The 12,368-nt window shown below is 37.0% G+C and overlaps 1 protein-coding gene across 2 annotated transcripts in view; it reads right to left on the reverse strand.

Annotated features, from left to right (window-relative positions):
- The window catches only part of PIK3C2G (phosphatidylinositol-4-phosphate 3-kinase catalytic subunit type 2 gamma), a 353,016-nt gene that overhangs the window by 123,938 nt on the left and 216,710 nt on the right, over window positions 1-12,368 (reverse strand). For both annotated transcript variants that reach the window (XM_032647260.1, XM_032647259.1), the window contains 2 exons: window positions 11,320-11,476; window positions 2,976-3,085 (listed from right to left, as the gene is read on the reverse strand). In XM_032647260.1, coding sequence (XP_032503151.1) covers window positions 2,976-3,085; window positions 11,320-11,476 — 267 coding nt within the window. The remainder of the gene's footprint in view (window positions 1-2,975; window positions 3,086-11,319; window positions 11,477-12,368) is intronic.

Here is a 12,368-nt window from a genome sequence, read left to right on the forward strand (position 1 = left end):
TGTTAAATTAAACTTTTAAATATATTTTAAGGGACTAGAACTTGTTTCACATTCAGATACTTTTGGACTTTTGGAAGTGGGGAAGTGGGAATATGTCCCCTGCTTTACTTGGGACATACTGATATAAGCAACAAGCATATTTACTTAGGTGATATACTACACAGTATGTAATTCAGTAATAAATGAAGCATATCATGAAATAATACATGTTCTGTAGAATTAAGAAGAAAAGAGTAGTTGGTAACAGAATAATCTGAGAAGATGTTGTGGACGAGGTCCAGAGTCTCAAGGGATGGGTAGGACTGAAAGTTAGATCAGATCCTCCCCTCTATTCTAGTAATTTTACGATTCTTAGGGAGCGTTTTTGATGAGGCTATGCATGTGAGTTAAATAGACAAAGCAGGAATGAATGTATATGGACAACATGATCTACCCTGACAAGAATTCATCTGGGAATAATAGAGGTGGTGTGGATGAACCTTGATAAAGACAATCATATTTATAAGGTCCTCAAAAGTAAGAGGTAAGAAATGGCAAGTCAAAGACAATTATTGAAGAGAAATGACGTGCCCTAGTTTAGATGACTAGATGCCTTTTAAGTCTGCCATGGAGAACAAGTTATTTACCATAAAGTTGTAGAAAGAAGTTTAATTAACAGAACATACTACATAACATCTGAAAGTAAGAAAATTAGCCTGGCAGAGATATGCAGGCAGAATAATGAGGTCTAACTCACTGCTAGGAAGTTACTGGCTTCAGATCTACTTCCTGTATTAGTTCACATCCTCTTGAACAGGAAGGGAAGCATGAGTCGACAGAGGCAAGCTCACCCATCTCTAAGATTCTGCCCCTTACAGATCTGAGTGTGTCAGATGAAGTTGGAGGATGTGGAGGGATGGGACTCTGGCAGACAAATAAAGCCTATTTACCTTTTTCCTGTGGCCGTGGCCTGAAAGAGCTTTTTTCATCCAATATACAGTTTTTTCCTTCGTTTTAATTTGTGAACTGCAGCACTATAACTGCTTTGTCCAAGCAATGACATATCAAACACAGGTTGCAGCCCAATCATGTTTTCAACCTCCATCTTTCCTGGCCCTCTCTATGCTCCTCCCCTATCTCCCCACCCTGTCTCAATGACATGTCAATAATTGTGCCTGCCTTACTGCCGCCCACTTTAAAAAAAGGCACCCTGGTCAGACCCTGATGGGATAGCCTGAGGGGACTATTTTTGGTACCATGTTAACCCACCCACCTCAGGTATAGTTAACTGGACAAGGGATGGCAGCTAGACTGAAAGGCTGATTCCTACTCATGAGATCCCCAGAGCTCTCTTGAACTCCGAAGGACCTTCCAGGCTCTGTGAGAGATGTCCTTCTGCTTTTCCTGAGGTAGGCTGTCAGCCCTTCCTTGGGATTTCTCACGCAAGTCCCTTGTCCCCATTAGTTGAGGCAACTTGAGAGTCCCTCATCCTTGAAACCAAAGATCTGAAACACCTCTGCCAGCCTTCAAGCGAGTGTCTTTGGCCACAGACAGTTGTCAACTAATATTTGTAGTTTTCTAAGTGGATATAAACAAAAGCTTCTTTCAGAGTTAACTTTACTAGTAAAGGGCATTTTCAAGACTCAAAAAACCTACCAGACTCACCAAAAGAATTTCTAACGGTAGAATTTCAGAAGCAAACCAGATAGCAGGAAGGAATATTTTTGGCAGGGGCTCTGCCTGGATTTCCTTAATCATATATATTTTCCAATGGTAAATGTTGAAAAACCCTACAGCATGGGATCAAAGTCTTAGCTTTGGGGCCTAGTCCTAGCTCTATTTCTTACTACTTCTTTTAATCGTGGGCAAGCCTCTTACTTCTTTGGATCTCGGTTTTCTAGTTTGCATATTTACTGTCAGAATAAATTTACTATAAGGGCTCTTCCAGCTCTAATATTCTGTGATTCTGTCATACTGCTTCTATTCAACCACAAGAGCAGCCTATACATTCAAGTTCATGAAACAGAGATTCCTGGCAAAAGTGAAATTCTCCAAGTGTTTAGGACATGCATCCCCATGAACTCCCCTGACACCCCTGAAATGGAGAGAGATTCTGCACTATACATTCTGGAAAAAGGAGAGAAAAGTAATACCTGTGTGGGAACTATAAGTACTGTTTTCTTCAAAAGGACAGAGCATATATCTATTAAAAAATATAATTTGTGTTTCCAAATTTCCAGTTGAAAATATTAGAAAAATTAAAAATTAGACTCAAATAAGTTTCAATATCAATAAATTATAGGAAAGAGCACTGTATTTCTCTACTTAAAATATTTACTAGGATAATAATTACAGCTAACATTTATTGAGCACCTAAAATTTGCTAGCAATTATGTTATCCATTCAAAAACTGAAGTTCAAAAGAATCTTATATTATAAAATGCACCACCCTTCTGACAATAATTTTGAGTCTAACCGACCATCACTGTGCTGTGCCCAGACTCTGAACTTGATGTACGCTAGTGTTGCCCCAGACTTGCTTAATAAAAACTGTATTAAAAATAGAAGATAGTCACCAAATATTCCAATATTTCTATCATCATAGAGATGAAATTAGTGAGAATTTCAGAAACAAAAGTGAAATTAGTGAGTCCATATCTCATCATAAATTTCTTTTTTCCAAATTGTTTTTCTGGACATAGTTCAAGTAGAACAACCAATTTATTTATGTCAACTCTTGCTCTTTTCAATGACCTCTTATTGAGTAACGTATTATATGAAGAGGCTGCTTAGCAAACAATAGCTTGCTACAGAAACACTGACTCAGGCCTTCTGCTAGACATTCACATTGCTCCTTTTCTATCCCTTGGGAAAAAGACACAAACTTGTTGTAGAAATGACAGCTTCATACCAATGACTGTTCACCCTAAAATCATATCAAATGTGAAACATGTGTCTGTATTCATGCATACTCACACATTCACTGCTAATCTTACTTGGTAAAATGACTTGTCGCTTCCAGGTCTGTGTCTTGTGGACGAAGGTTACTATACACATATTTCAGGTCTTGGATTCCACTTAGCTCAGGCAATCCTGCATGTAGCATCTTAGCAACACAAGCAAACACACAAACAAAACAAGATAAATAAAACAGAAACAAAAAACCTCAGAATAAACGTAAATCAAATCTCCATCTTGTCTTCTTATTGAAGAGACATATTCAGCATGGGAAAATAGAAATAATAAGAGCTCTAATGTCAGAATTTCTGGACCCATCATTTAAAATCTAAATGATCTTGAAAAAGTCTCTTAACCTGTTTGGACCTCTATTTTCACATTTTTAAAGTGGATATAAAAATATCCAAAAAAAAATATCCAACATGTTCTGGGAGAATCAAATGCTAATGACTAAGAAAGAGCTCTATACATATACATCATAACACAAAAATTATATCACAATACCTATTTTCAAGAAGAAAAACTTAATGCCCTAAAACCTGTAAGTGAAGTGTCCAGGTCAAATGGTGTGTAAAGACAGAAAATGAAACTCATCTTTCTGGTTCTTAATCTTAGGCGCCATTCCTTTGCTTTTTATTCTTATGTTCTTTCATGACCCTATGACTCATACTAGAAGAATACAATTTTCCCTAGTTAAGCGGTGACTGAATTTACTAAAAGTTATTAAAACAATGAAACAATTAAAGATTAAATTGTACAAAGGCTCAGGTAGTTTTTCTGCCAAACTTTGAAAAAATACTTCCCTTAAATTACAGTGTAGATTGAAGGGATAACATTCTCTTTAGTGATAGGCAAACATCTTAGGAAAAAAATAGATCTTTCTGATATAAATTTGAACTCTGAGGAAAAAAAGAAGAATATCATCAGTGTATCTCATGACTAAAATAAATTATTTCCTACTCTGGGAACAGAGGCACTTTTACAGCAGTGGGAAGTTAAGAACAATGCTGTTGATTGTAAAAATAATAGATAAACTGAGAATACAGCAATGGAGGATGGGTGAAGTTGTGATTGACTTAATGAAGTTCAAGTGAGAAAAATGGGTTTGAAACTGTTTTCCTTTCCTACTCTTCCCACCCAGACTGAGGGGATAGCATATATAGGTGGACAGAGGAGAGCAAGATACCTTCCATTTGTTTGCAGAAGAGATCCAGGATAGCTTTCTGGAACATTGGGTATCCTGTGGGTGAGCGACAAGAGATGGGGCCAAAAAGACAAGTAGTGCAGGATGTTTTAGCAATCGGAAAGGTTTTGTACTTTGTCCCAATGGCAAGGAAAGTTCTTTTAGTGTTTTAAAATGAGCATTAAAAGAATGAATTGTGTTCGAGAAAGATCATCATGGTTATATGTGAAAAACAGATGAAAGTGCAGTCAAATAAGAGGCTGGACTAGTAGACTGTTTAGGAATGATGTAAAGTTATTAGATTTTAAATATACGTAGGAAGTAGAATTGAGAAAACTGGGTGATTGGATATATTTGGAGGGCTGGGTGGGGTCTAAAGCATGAATATAGATTTGGGAGTCATTAGCACGCAGACAGTAATTGAAACCATGGGAATGGATTAGGTAGTCCTGGGAAGTTGTCTTTCCTCATGGATGTCCTTCCAATGGATGATATCAGATTCATGATATCTAAATTTGAGCAAATTTTCTTCTCCCATAAACTCTTCCTCCTTTTTCCTGTTTCATATTTCACTGCCATCATTGTCCAAATAACAAGAAATTCATATCTTCTTTGATTCTCTTTTTCTTGATTCCCAATGTCAATCACTTAATTCTATAAAAACCCTCTTAACAGTCTCATGTATTCATTCCCTTTTCCACTGCAATTATTGTCCTAGTTCAGCTTCTCATCTTCATTTGCTTAGATAACTTGAATAGCCCTTTTCTAGTTATTCAATTGCTACCTCTCTAATTACATAATTTCTGAGTTATCTGTCTAAAATCCAAGCTAGATGATGGTACTCCCTTCATCAAAAACAAAGAAACTTCTAGGTTCTCAGGTGACTATATATAAAAGTCCAAAATGTTCATTCTGTTCTAAATACTTTTCTTAATCTACCTGCGATCTATCACTTCAACCTCACCGTCTACATAGGTCTCCATCTGTGCCACAGCCTGGGTGCACTTGATTCCCCCCATTTCCCACACATGTCATGCCCACCCTCTTTAAGCCTCCACAGACACTTATACTTTTATTTCAGCCAGGATCCCTTTCCTCTCCTTCCTTGTCTATTGAAATTCTTTTTGAAGGCTCATCTCAAATACATCTTCCTCCTTGAAAGCACCACAGATCCTCTTGATAAGATTTTATAACTTGCTTTCTTTGTACAGTAATCCTATTTTGGTTACATGTCTTTCATAGTATTTATTTCTGCCTAGCTTTAACTACGTTTTGTCATGTGTATGTTTGTCACATTAGATTTTAAGTTCTTTGAGAACATAAATTAGGTTTTTATTCCATGTTGAATTGTCTAAATTGTTAACGTGGTGCTTTGTAAGTAGTTAGAACTTAATGAATGTCTGTGAAATAATGAATGCATGAGTGAATGAATGAAAATATATCTGTCAGGCATTTAAAACCTATAGATAGCAAGTTCAACCCCAACTAATAAACTTAAAATCAACCATAGGGAGATACGTTGCCAACAGCAACTAGAGTCTAGATTAGGTTTTATCTTATCAGTTCTGTACTTAGAGTTCTAGAGACATGTGTGTATTTATTGTGGCAGTTTCCCCCGTTATCACACTATGACTGTCCATTACTATGAACAAGCTTCTTCCCTAGATATGAATTGCTTTCTAGTTTCTCTGGATATTCTGAATTCACACCTGCTCATTTAGGACTCTGTCAAACATTTCCTTGGGAAGTAGACCCTATACTTATCCCTTCCTACACATACACACACACACACACACTCACACACACACTACACACCAGGTGCCAAGTGCAGATGGCTTCAAACTCAAGTTCTCTCTCTTTCATGTGGCTGATTAAAGGTAACAAGTGCTAACTTTGCCCTTGTTGATGTGTTTCATTCCTTAGAGAGGAGGCTTTGAGTGATGTGACTCTGCACATCAGAGTATGGATGGCCTCATACCGGGTCCACTTAGACAGGTCTGTTCACTGACCCACAGAGATGTGGCTCAAGTGCCTCCCTGGCTTAGATTACATGGGTTATAACTTTAATTGGGGCAGTAAGAAAAGGAAAGCGTGGCTAGTACAGATAATAAACAGATACGTTCTTTTTTAAAGGATAGGAACATTAATTTTTTTTTTTACTTCTGCTTTTCCCCTACTAAGTCCAAATCTATTTTGATAGTTATGCTTAGGGAAGCAGACACTCTTTGCCACCATGCAGAGAAGTTAGAAAGATTTCTGCTGGGAAATATCTGATATAAAAATGGGTGTGATAAACATTTTAAACTGGGTGAATGGTCCCTATGTTCTTTGGGAGCCTTCCATAATAATTTCTATTGATTTTTTAATAAGAGAAAAGCTGATGAAATACAGGCTTTTATGTTAGTGAATTCAGCTAGCAACATTCTTTGTTCTCTACAGATGTTCTGGTTTTAAGCAAGATGGGAATTTCACAGATTATTTTCCCCAGCTTTTCCCAGGAGTAAACAAAAAGGACTGTGAATATGTGGAAACATGCTGCTCTCAACCAAGGCTGAACAATTAACTCCATAGCAGACTCACCAAACACTTGTGGCTCATAATCCTTTGTTAATGACCATTCATGGAAGGTAGAATTTATGACCCATATCAAGTATTTCTCAAGTTGTAACTAGGTTATGGCATAGTAGATTAACTTCTTTTTAAGTAAGTTAACACAAAAAGAGTTAGTTTGAGAGAGAATTGAGGGAAATATAGATTTCCCACATAGGTAGAAAATAATCTTTTGTAAATTTAAATTTGGTTTTTATTTTATAAGAAGCTCTACCAGAGAAGGTGTGGTCTTGAAACCTTTACTGATGCTTTGGTTATCTACAGAATCCCATAGGAAAAAAATGTGAAGAGAAGAGAATCAAGAGGTAAATAACCAGAAAGAGAGATAATAACACACTGCTGTTTTACATATATTTATTCACTGGTCTAATTGGTCCACATTGCTGCTTATCTCTGTTTCAACTTCTGTAAAAGCTTAAATCTAAGATTATAAGATTAATCTGAATTAGTACCCTTCACTGCCAAAATTTCTTCATTAGCCTAAAAGTCATGCTTGAATAATTAAAACATAGGGAAATTTTTTGCAAACACTATACACCAGAAACCTTCAACATCTGATTTTAATATTACTTTAAAAGAAATTATTTAAATACTTGATTAAAATACCATATATCTACTTCTTTTTAATGAAATAACGTCATACAAACTCTTTAATGACTATTTAATACATTATGACTCACATGCTAGAAGTTTTCTTTTTAGGTAGGTAGAAACATTTATTAAACAAAAGATAAAAGCCCACCAATAGCTTTTAGAATCATTATTTTTTTCAAAAAGCTGTCCTTTCACATTATTTTAACATGCTTACTTGTCATTCAGCATAATTTTACTGTCACCTGAGAAAGAGTATGAAACTATATTTGTGCTTTTCTGCTTCGAGTTTATTTTTGAAACGTCTGTCACTGGTTGAAGTTGTTAGAATATGGTACTTACTCCTAGTATGCAGTTATTTATAGCATTTTAGACATTTAGAAATGCTGGATACCTCATCTGCCTGTGTACATGAATTTTACCTTTCTTATTAAATTAAAAATTTTAAGACCGACTGGGTCTCATATGTTAATGTATCCTCCACAGCTTCTGGCACTATTAAGTACTCAAGAGCTCATGGATTCATGAGTTAAACCCTGCTACAGCCCAAAAGGATATTAGAGTTGATAACTACTTGGATATTTATTATGAAATGGAGTCAAGGTCATGGACTCAGTCTTTATAGGCTTTTACCCTTGTTATGAATGTAGATTATGAACTATAAACCATCTCATAATTGCAATATGACCTAATAGAATTGGGAGATAGAATGAAATTCTACCAATATGAATCATTGGCTGTTACTGGAAAGTCAACTTGAAGACCCTGGAGATGGGCAGGACCTTATATATCCAGTTTACATGTGAAGTGACCAAAGTGTCTTTCTAAATGAAGGACTACATGTATATAGTATATTTAGAAATCCCCATTTTTCAAGACAGAGAGGAAAGAAGTAAGGTGCGTATGTTGTTTGAAAACTGAAACAAGGATCAAAATCAAATCTTTACTGCAACAAGGTCAACATTTATTTAGCACTACCCAATAAAACTTTTCTGCCATGATGGAAATGTTTTATATCTGTGCTGTCCAATATGGTACCATGAGCCAGATGTGGCTATTGAGCACTTGAAATGTGGCTAGTGAGACTTAGAAGCTGAAATTTAAATTTTATTCAATGTTAATTAACTTAAATTTAAATAACCAAGTGATTCGGGGATACTGTATGGACAGTGCTCTTATAGGTTAACAAGGATCGAGTATAATAAATTAATTGGATTCTACTATGTGACAGGTACTGTGCTAAGTGTTTATATTAATTATCTAATAGGGTTATTATGAAATGTAAATCAGTTAATACACACAAAGCACTTAGCATAATGCTCATGCAAAGTATTCACTATTAGGTCATTTATCAGTCCTACAAGGCAGATGCTATTACCTTCAGTTAATAGATGAGGAAACATGAGTCCTACTGGAGTTAAGTAACATACCTGAGGAATGTAGCTAGTATAATGCCAAGCTAGAATTCAAACCCAGGAAGGCCCTGCACCAAATCTGTGCCCTTCACAGCATCTAGTAGAATTGTCATCTGAAGGCTCTAAACCAGTTATTTTTGATGACTGTATTGACTCCAAACACCATGCTGATTTAAAAAAGATGTATTTCTCTCCTACAATTTGCTGCAATTACTAGTGTATGTATGTGTCCAAAGGAACCACCACATTTTTCTGCCAGTAGATATGTCTATTAGATCCTTCTCCTCTCACCCTGACTATCTGGTCTGTCCACTGGACAGTGGAAGGAAACATTAAAAAGTCCCCTGTTGTATGGTCACCTTATCTTTAATAAAGGAGGCAAGAATATACAATGGAGAAAAGACAGCCTATTCAATAAGTGTTGGGAAAACTGGACAGGTACATGTAAAAGTATGAAATTAGAACACTCCCTAACACCATACACAAAAATAAACTCAAAATGGATTAAAGACCTAAATGTAAGGCCAGACACTATCAAACTCTTAGAGGAAAACATAGGCAGAACACTCTATGACATAAATCACAGCAAGATCCTTATTGACCCACCTCCTACAGAAATGGAAATAAAAACAAAAATAAACAAATGGGACCTAATGAAACTTCAAAGCTTTTGCACAGCAAAGGAAACCATAAACAAGACCAAAAGACAACCCTCAGAATGGAAGAAAATATTTGCAAATGAAGCAACTGACAAAGTATTAATCTCCAAAATTTACAAGCAGCTCAATATCAAAAAAACAAACAACCCAATCCAAAAATGGGCAGAAGACCTAAATAGACACTTATCCAAAGAAGATATACAGATTGCCAACAAACACATGAAAGAATGCTCAACATCATTAATCATTAGAGAAATGCAAATCAAAACTACAATGAGATATCATCTCACACCAGTCAGAATGGCCATCATCAAAAAATCTAGAAAAAATAAATGCTGGAGAGGGTGTGGAACACTCTTGCACTGCTGGTGGGAATGTTAATTGGTACAGCCACTATGGAGAACAGTATGGAGGTTCCTTAAAAAACTAAAAATAGAACTACCATACGACCCAGCAATCCCACTACTGGGCATATACCCTTAGAAAACCAGAACTCACAAAGAGTCATGGGGCTTCCCTGGTGGCGCAGTGGTTGAGAGTTCACCTGCCGATGCAGCGGACACGGATTCGTGCCCCGGTCTGGGAAGATCCCACATGCCGCGGAGCGGCTGAGCCCGTGAGCCATGGCCGCTGAGCTTGCGTGGCCGGAGCCTGTGCTCCGCAACGGGAGAGGCCACAGCAGTGAGAGGCCCCCGTACAGCAAAAAAAAAAAAAAAAAAAAAAAAAAAAAGAGTCATGTACCAAAATGTTCATTGCAGCTCTATTTACAATAGCCAGGATATGGAAGCAACCTAAGTGTCCATCAACAGATGAATGGATAAAGAAGATGTAGCACATATATACAATGCAATATTACTCAGCCATAAAAAGAAATGAAATTGAGTTATTTGTAGTGAGGTGGATGGACCTAGAGTCTGTCATACAGAGTGAAGTAAGTCAGAAAGAGAAAAACAAATACCATATGCTAACACATATATATGGAATCTAAGAAAAAAGAAAAAAAGTCGTGAAGAACCTAGGGGCAAGACAGGAATAAAGACACAGACCTACTAGAGAATGGATTTGGGGATATGGGGAGGGGAAAGGGTAAGCTGTGACAAAGTGGCACAGACATATATACACTACCAAACGTAAAATAGATAGCTAGTGGGAAGCAGCCGCATAGCACAGGGAGATCAGCTCAGTGCTTTGTGACCATCTAGAGGGGTGGGATAGGGAGGGTGGGAGGGAGGGAGACGCAAGAGGGAAGAGATATGGGAACATATGTATATGTATAACTGATTCACTTTGTTATAAAGCAGAAACTAACACACCATTGTAAAGCAATTATACTCCAATAAAGATGTTAAAAAAAAAAAATTCCCCTGTTGGTCAACAGAGAGTACCCAGGACCATGACTCAGTAGACTCAATGTAGTAAATGTACTACCCTCGAGTCAAGGTGCTAGGAAGTCACCTTACATTTTTGGCTCTCAGTTTCTTAATCTGGAAAATAAGCAAGTGATCAAAGGCAGAGATTGGGAGGGAAACCAGGAAAAATCCTTGCTTGTTCTACATCATTGGGTTGCCATAATGTGAAAATGAGATAGTATTTTAAAAATACTTTTGAAAACATTCTAAAGCACAGTACAATTGGTATAATATTCTAAATTACTGTCCTTGACCTTTAATCAAAGTATACTGAGATAACCCCTGAATACATCAGTATTATTGTGAAGAGAAAGGTTTGAGACAATAACTGTGAACAAATGTTATGAATTATTAAGAAATGTATTTATAAGCTGTACCATGATACTTTTAGTTTGTTCATTCCATTCTGTTTTGAATAGCTCTTTGGGGAACTCCAAGCCATTAGGAAAGATAGACTACTGAAAGAGAGCCATAAAGGAAGCTTATTATTTCTGTTATTTCCCCAAGGGACTTACCATTTCCAGCAGGTTTAAGAGCAGGCGGCTGTGTCTTCTGACAATATTATAAGCTCGACAGCAAAGCTCCACAAAATCTTGGAAATGCTGTGGGTTTTTCCCACCCTCTGTAATAAAGTACTCCATCTCTGAAGTAAAAATAAAAGGGGCTCTGTCCCTATAAACCAAAAAACAACACCAACCATAAGCAGGAAGAGAAATGGTTTGAAGGGTTATATTAGGCAGTGACAACAACTTATTTCCATTTGAAATTTTTTGTTATATTCTAATGCATGAACCTCCTTCATTGTAGGACAGCTGGAGAAACTTGCTAACTGTAGACTTTGAATAATGTAGCTGAACTGCAACAGAGAAGGAAGGGTAAGTTATTTTACAAAGTTGACCTATATTGGCTTAAATAGTTAATTCCAAGTTATATTTGATGTGAATATTATTCATTAAAATTAATTTAAGGCCAAATTAATAATTAAGGTGATTTTACAGAAAGTGTATTTATTGCTAAATTTTTAAATGATAGAACAGATCATTTATTTAACCTCATGGTGTTTTTTTTTTTTTTTTTTAAACCTTTCTTTTTCCCTTAGATGGTATGCTGACCCTTTAGGTAAAAAGTTTCAGGCAAAAGCTAAGATATAGTGGGCCAACATCAGTCCTGGGATCCCCCTTTTGGGCCCCACAGCCAGCCACCACTGGGACCCTGTCCTGCCCACCAGTGGGTTGGCAGGCTCCTCTTGAGCCAGAGCTGGACAGCCAACCAGATGGGGGCCAGCCCTGACTACCTGTGCACCCACAGTAGTCTGCCTCATCACAACAGAAGGGCCCACTCAGCCCACATAAAGGGCACCCCTAGAGCATACAGCTCTGCCGACCAGAGGGTAGTGTGCTGTTGGGCCCCATAGGACATCTCCTACATAAAGCCATTTCTCCAAGGTCAGGAAACATAACTGACTTGCCTAATACTTAGAAATAAACAGAGAATTAGGCAAAATGAGGAGACAAAGAAATATGTTCCAAAGAAGGAACAAAACCCCAGAAGAACTTTGGAAGTG

The sequence above is a fragment of the Phocoena sinus genome, chromosome 10 (genome assembly GCF_008692025.1).
Source record: "Phocoena sinus isolate mPhoSin1 chromosome 10, mPhoSin1.pri, whole genome shotgun sequence".
In the NCBI taxonomy this organism is placed as follows: domain Eukaryota; kingdom Metazoa; phylum Chordata; class Mammalia; order Artiodactyla; family Phocoenidae; genus Phocoena; species Phocoena sinus.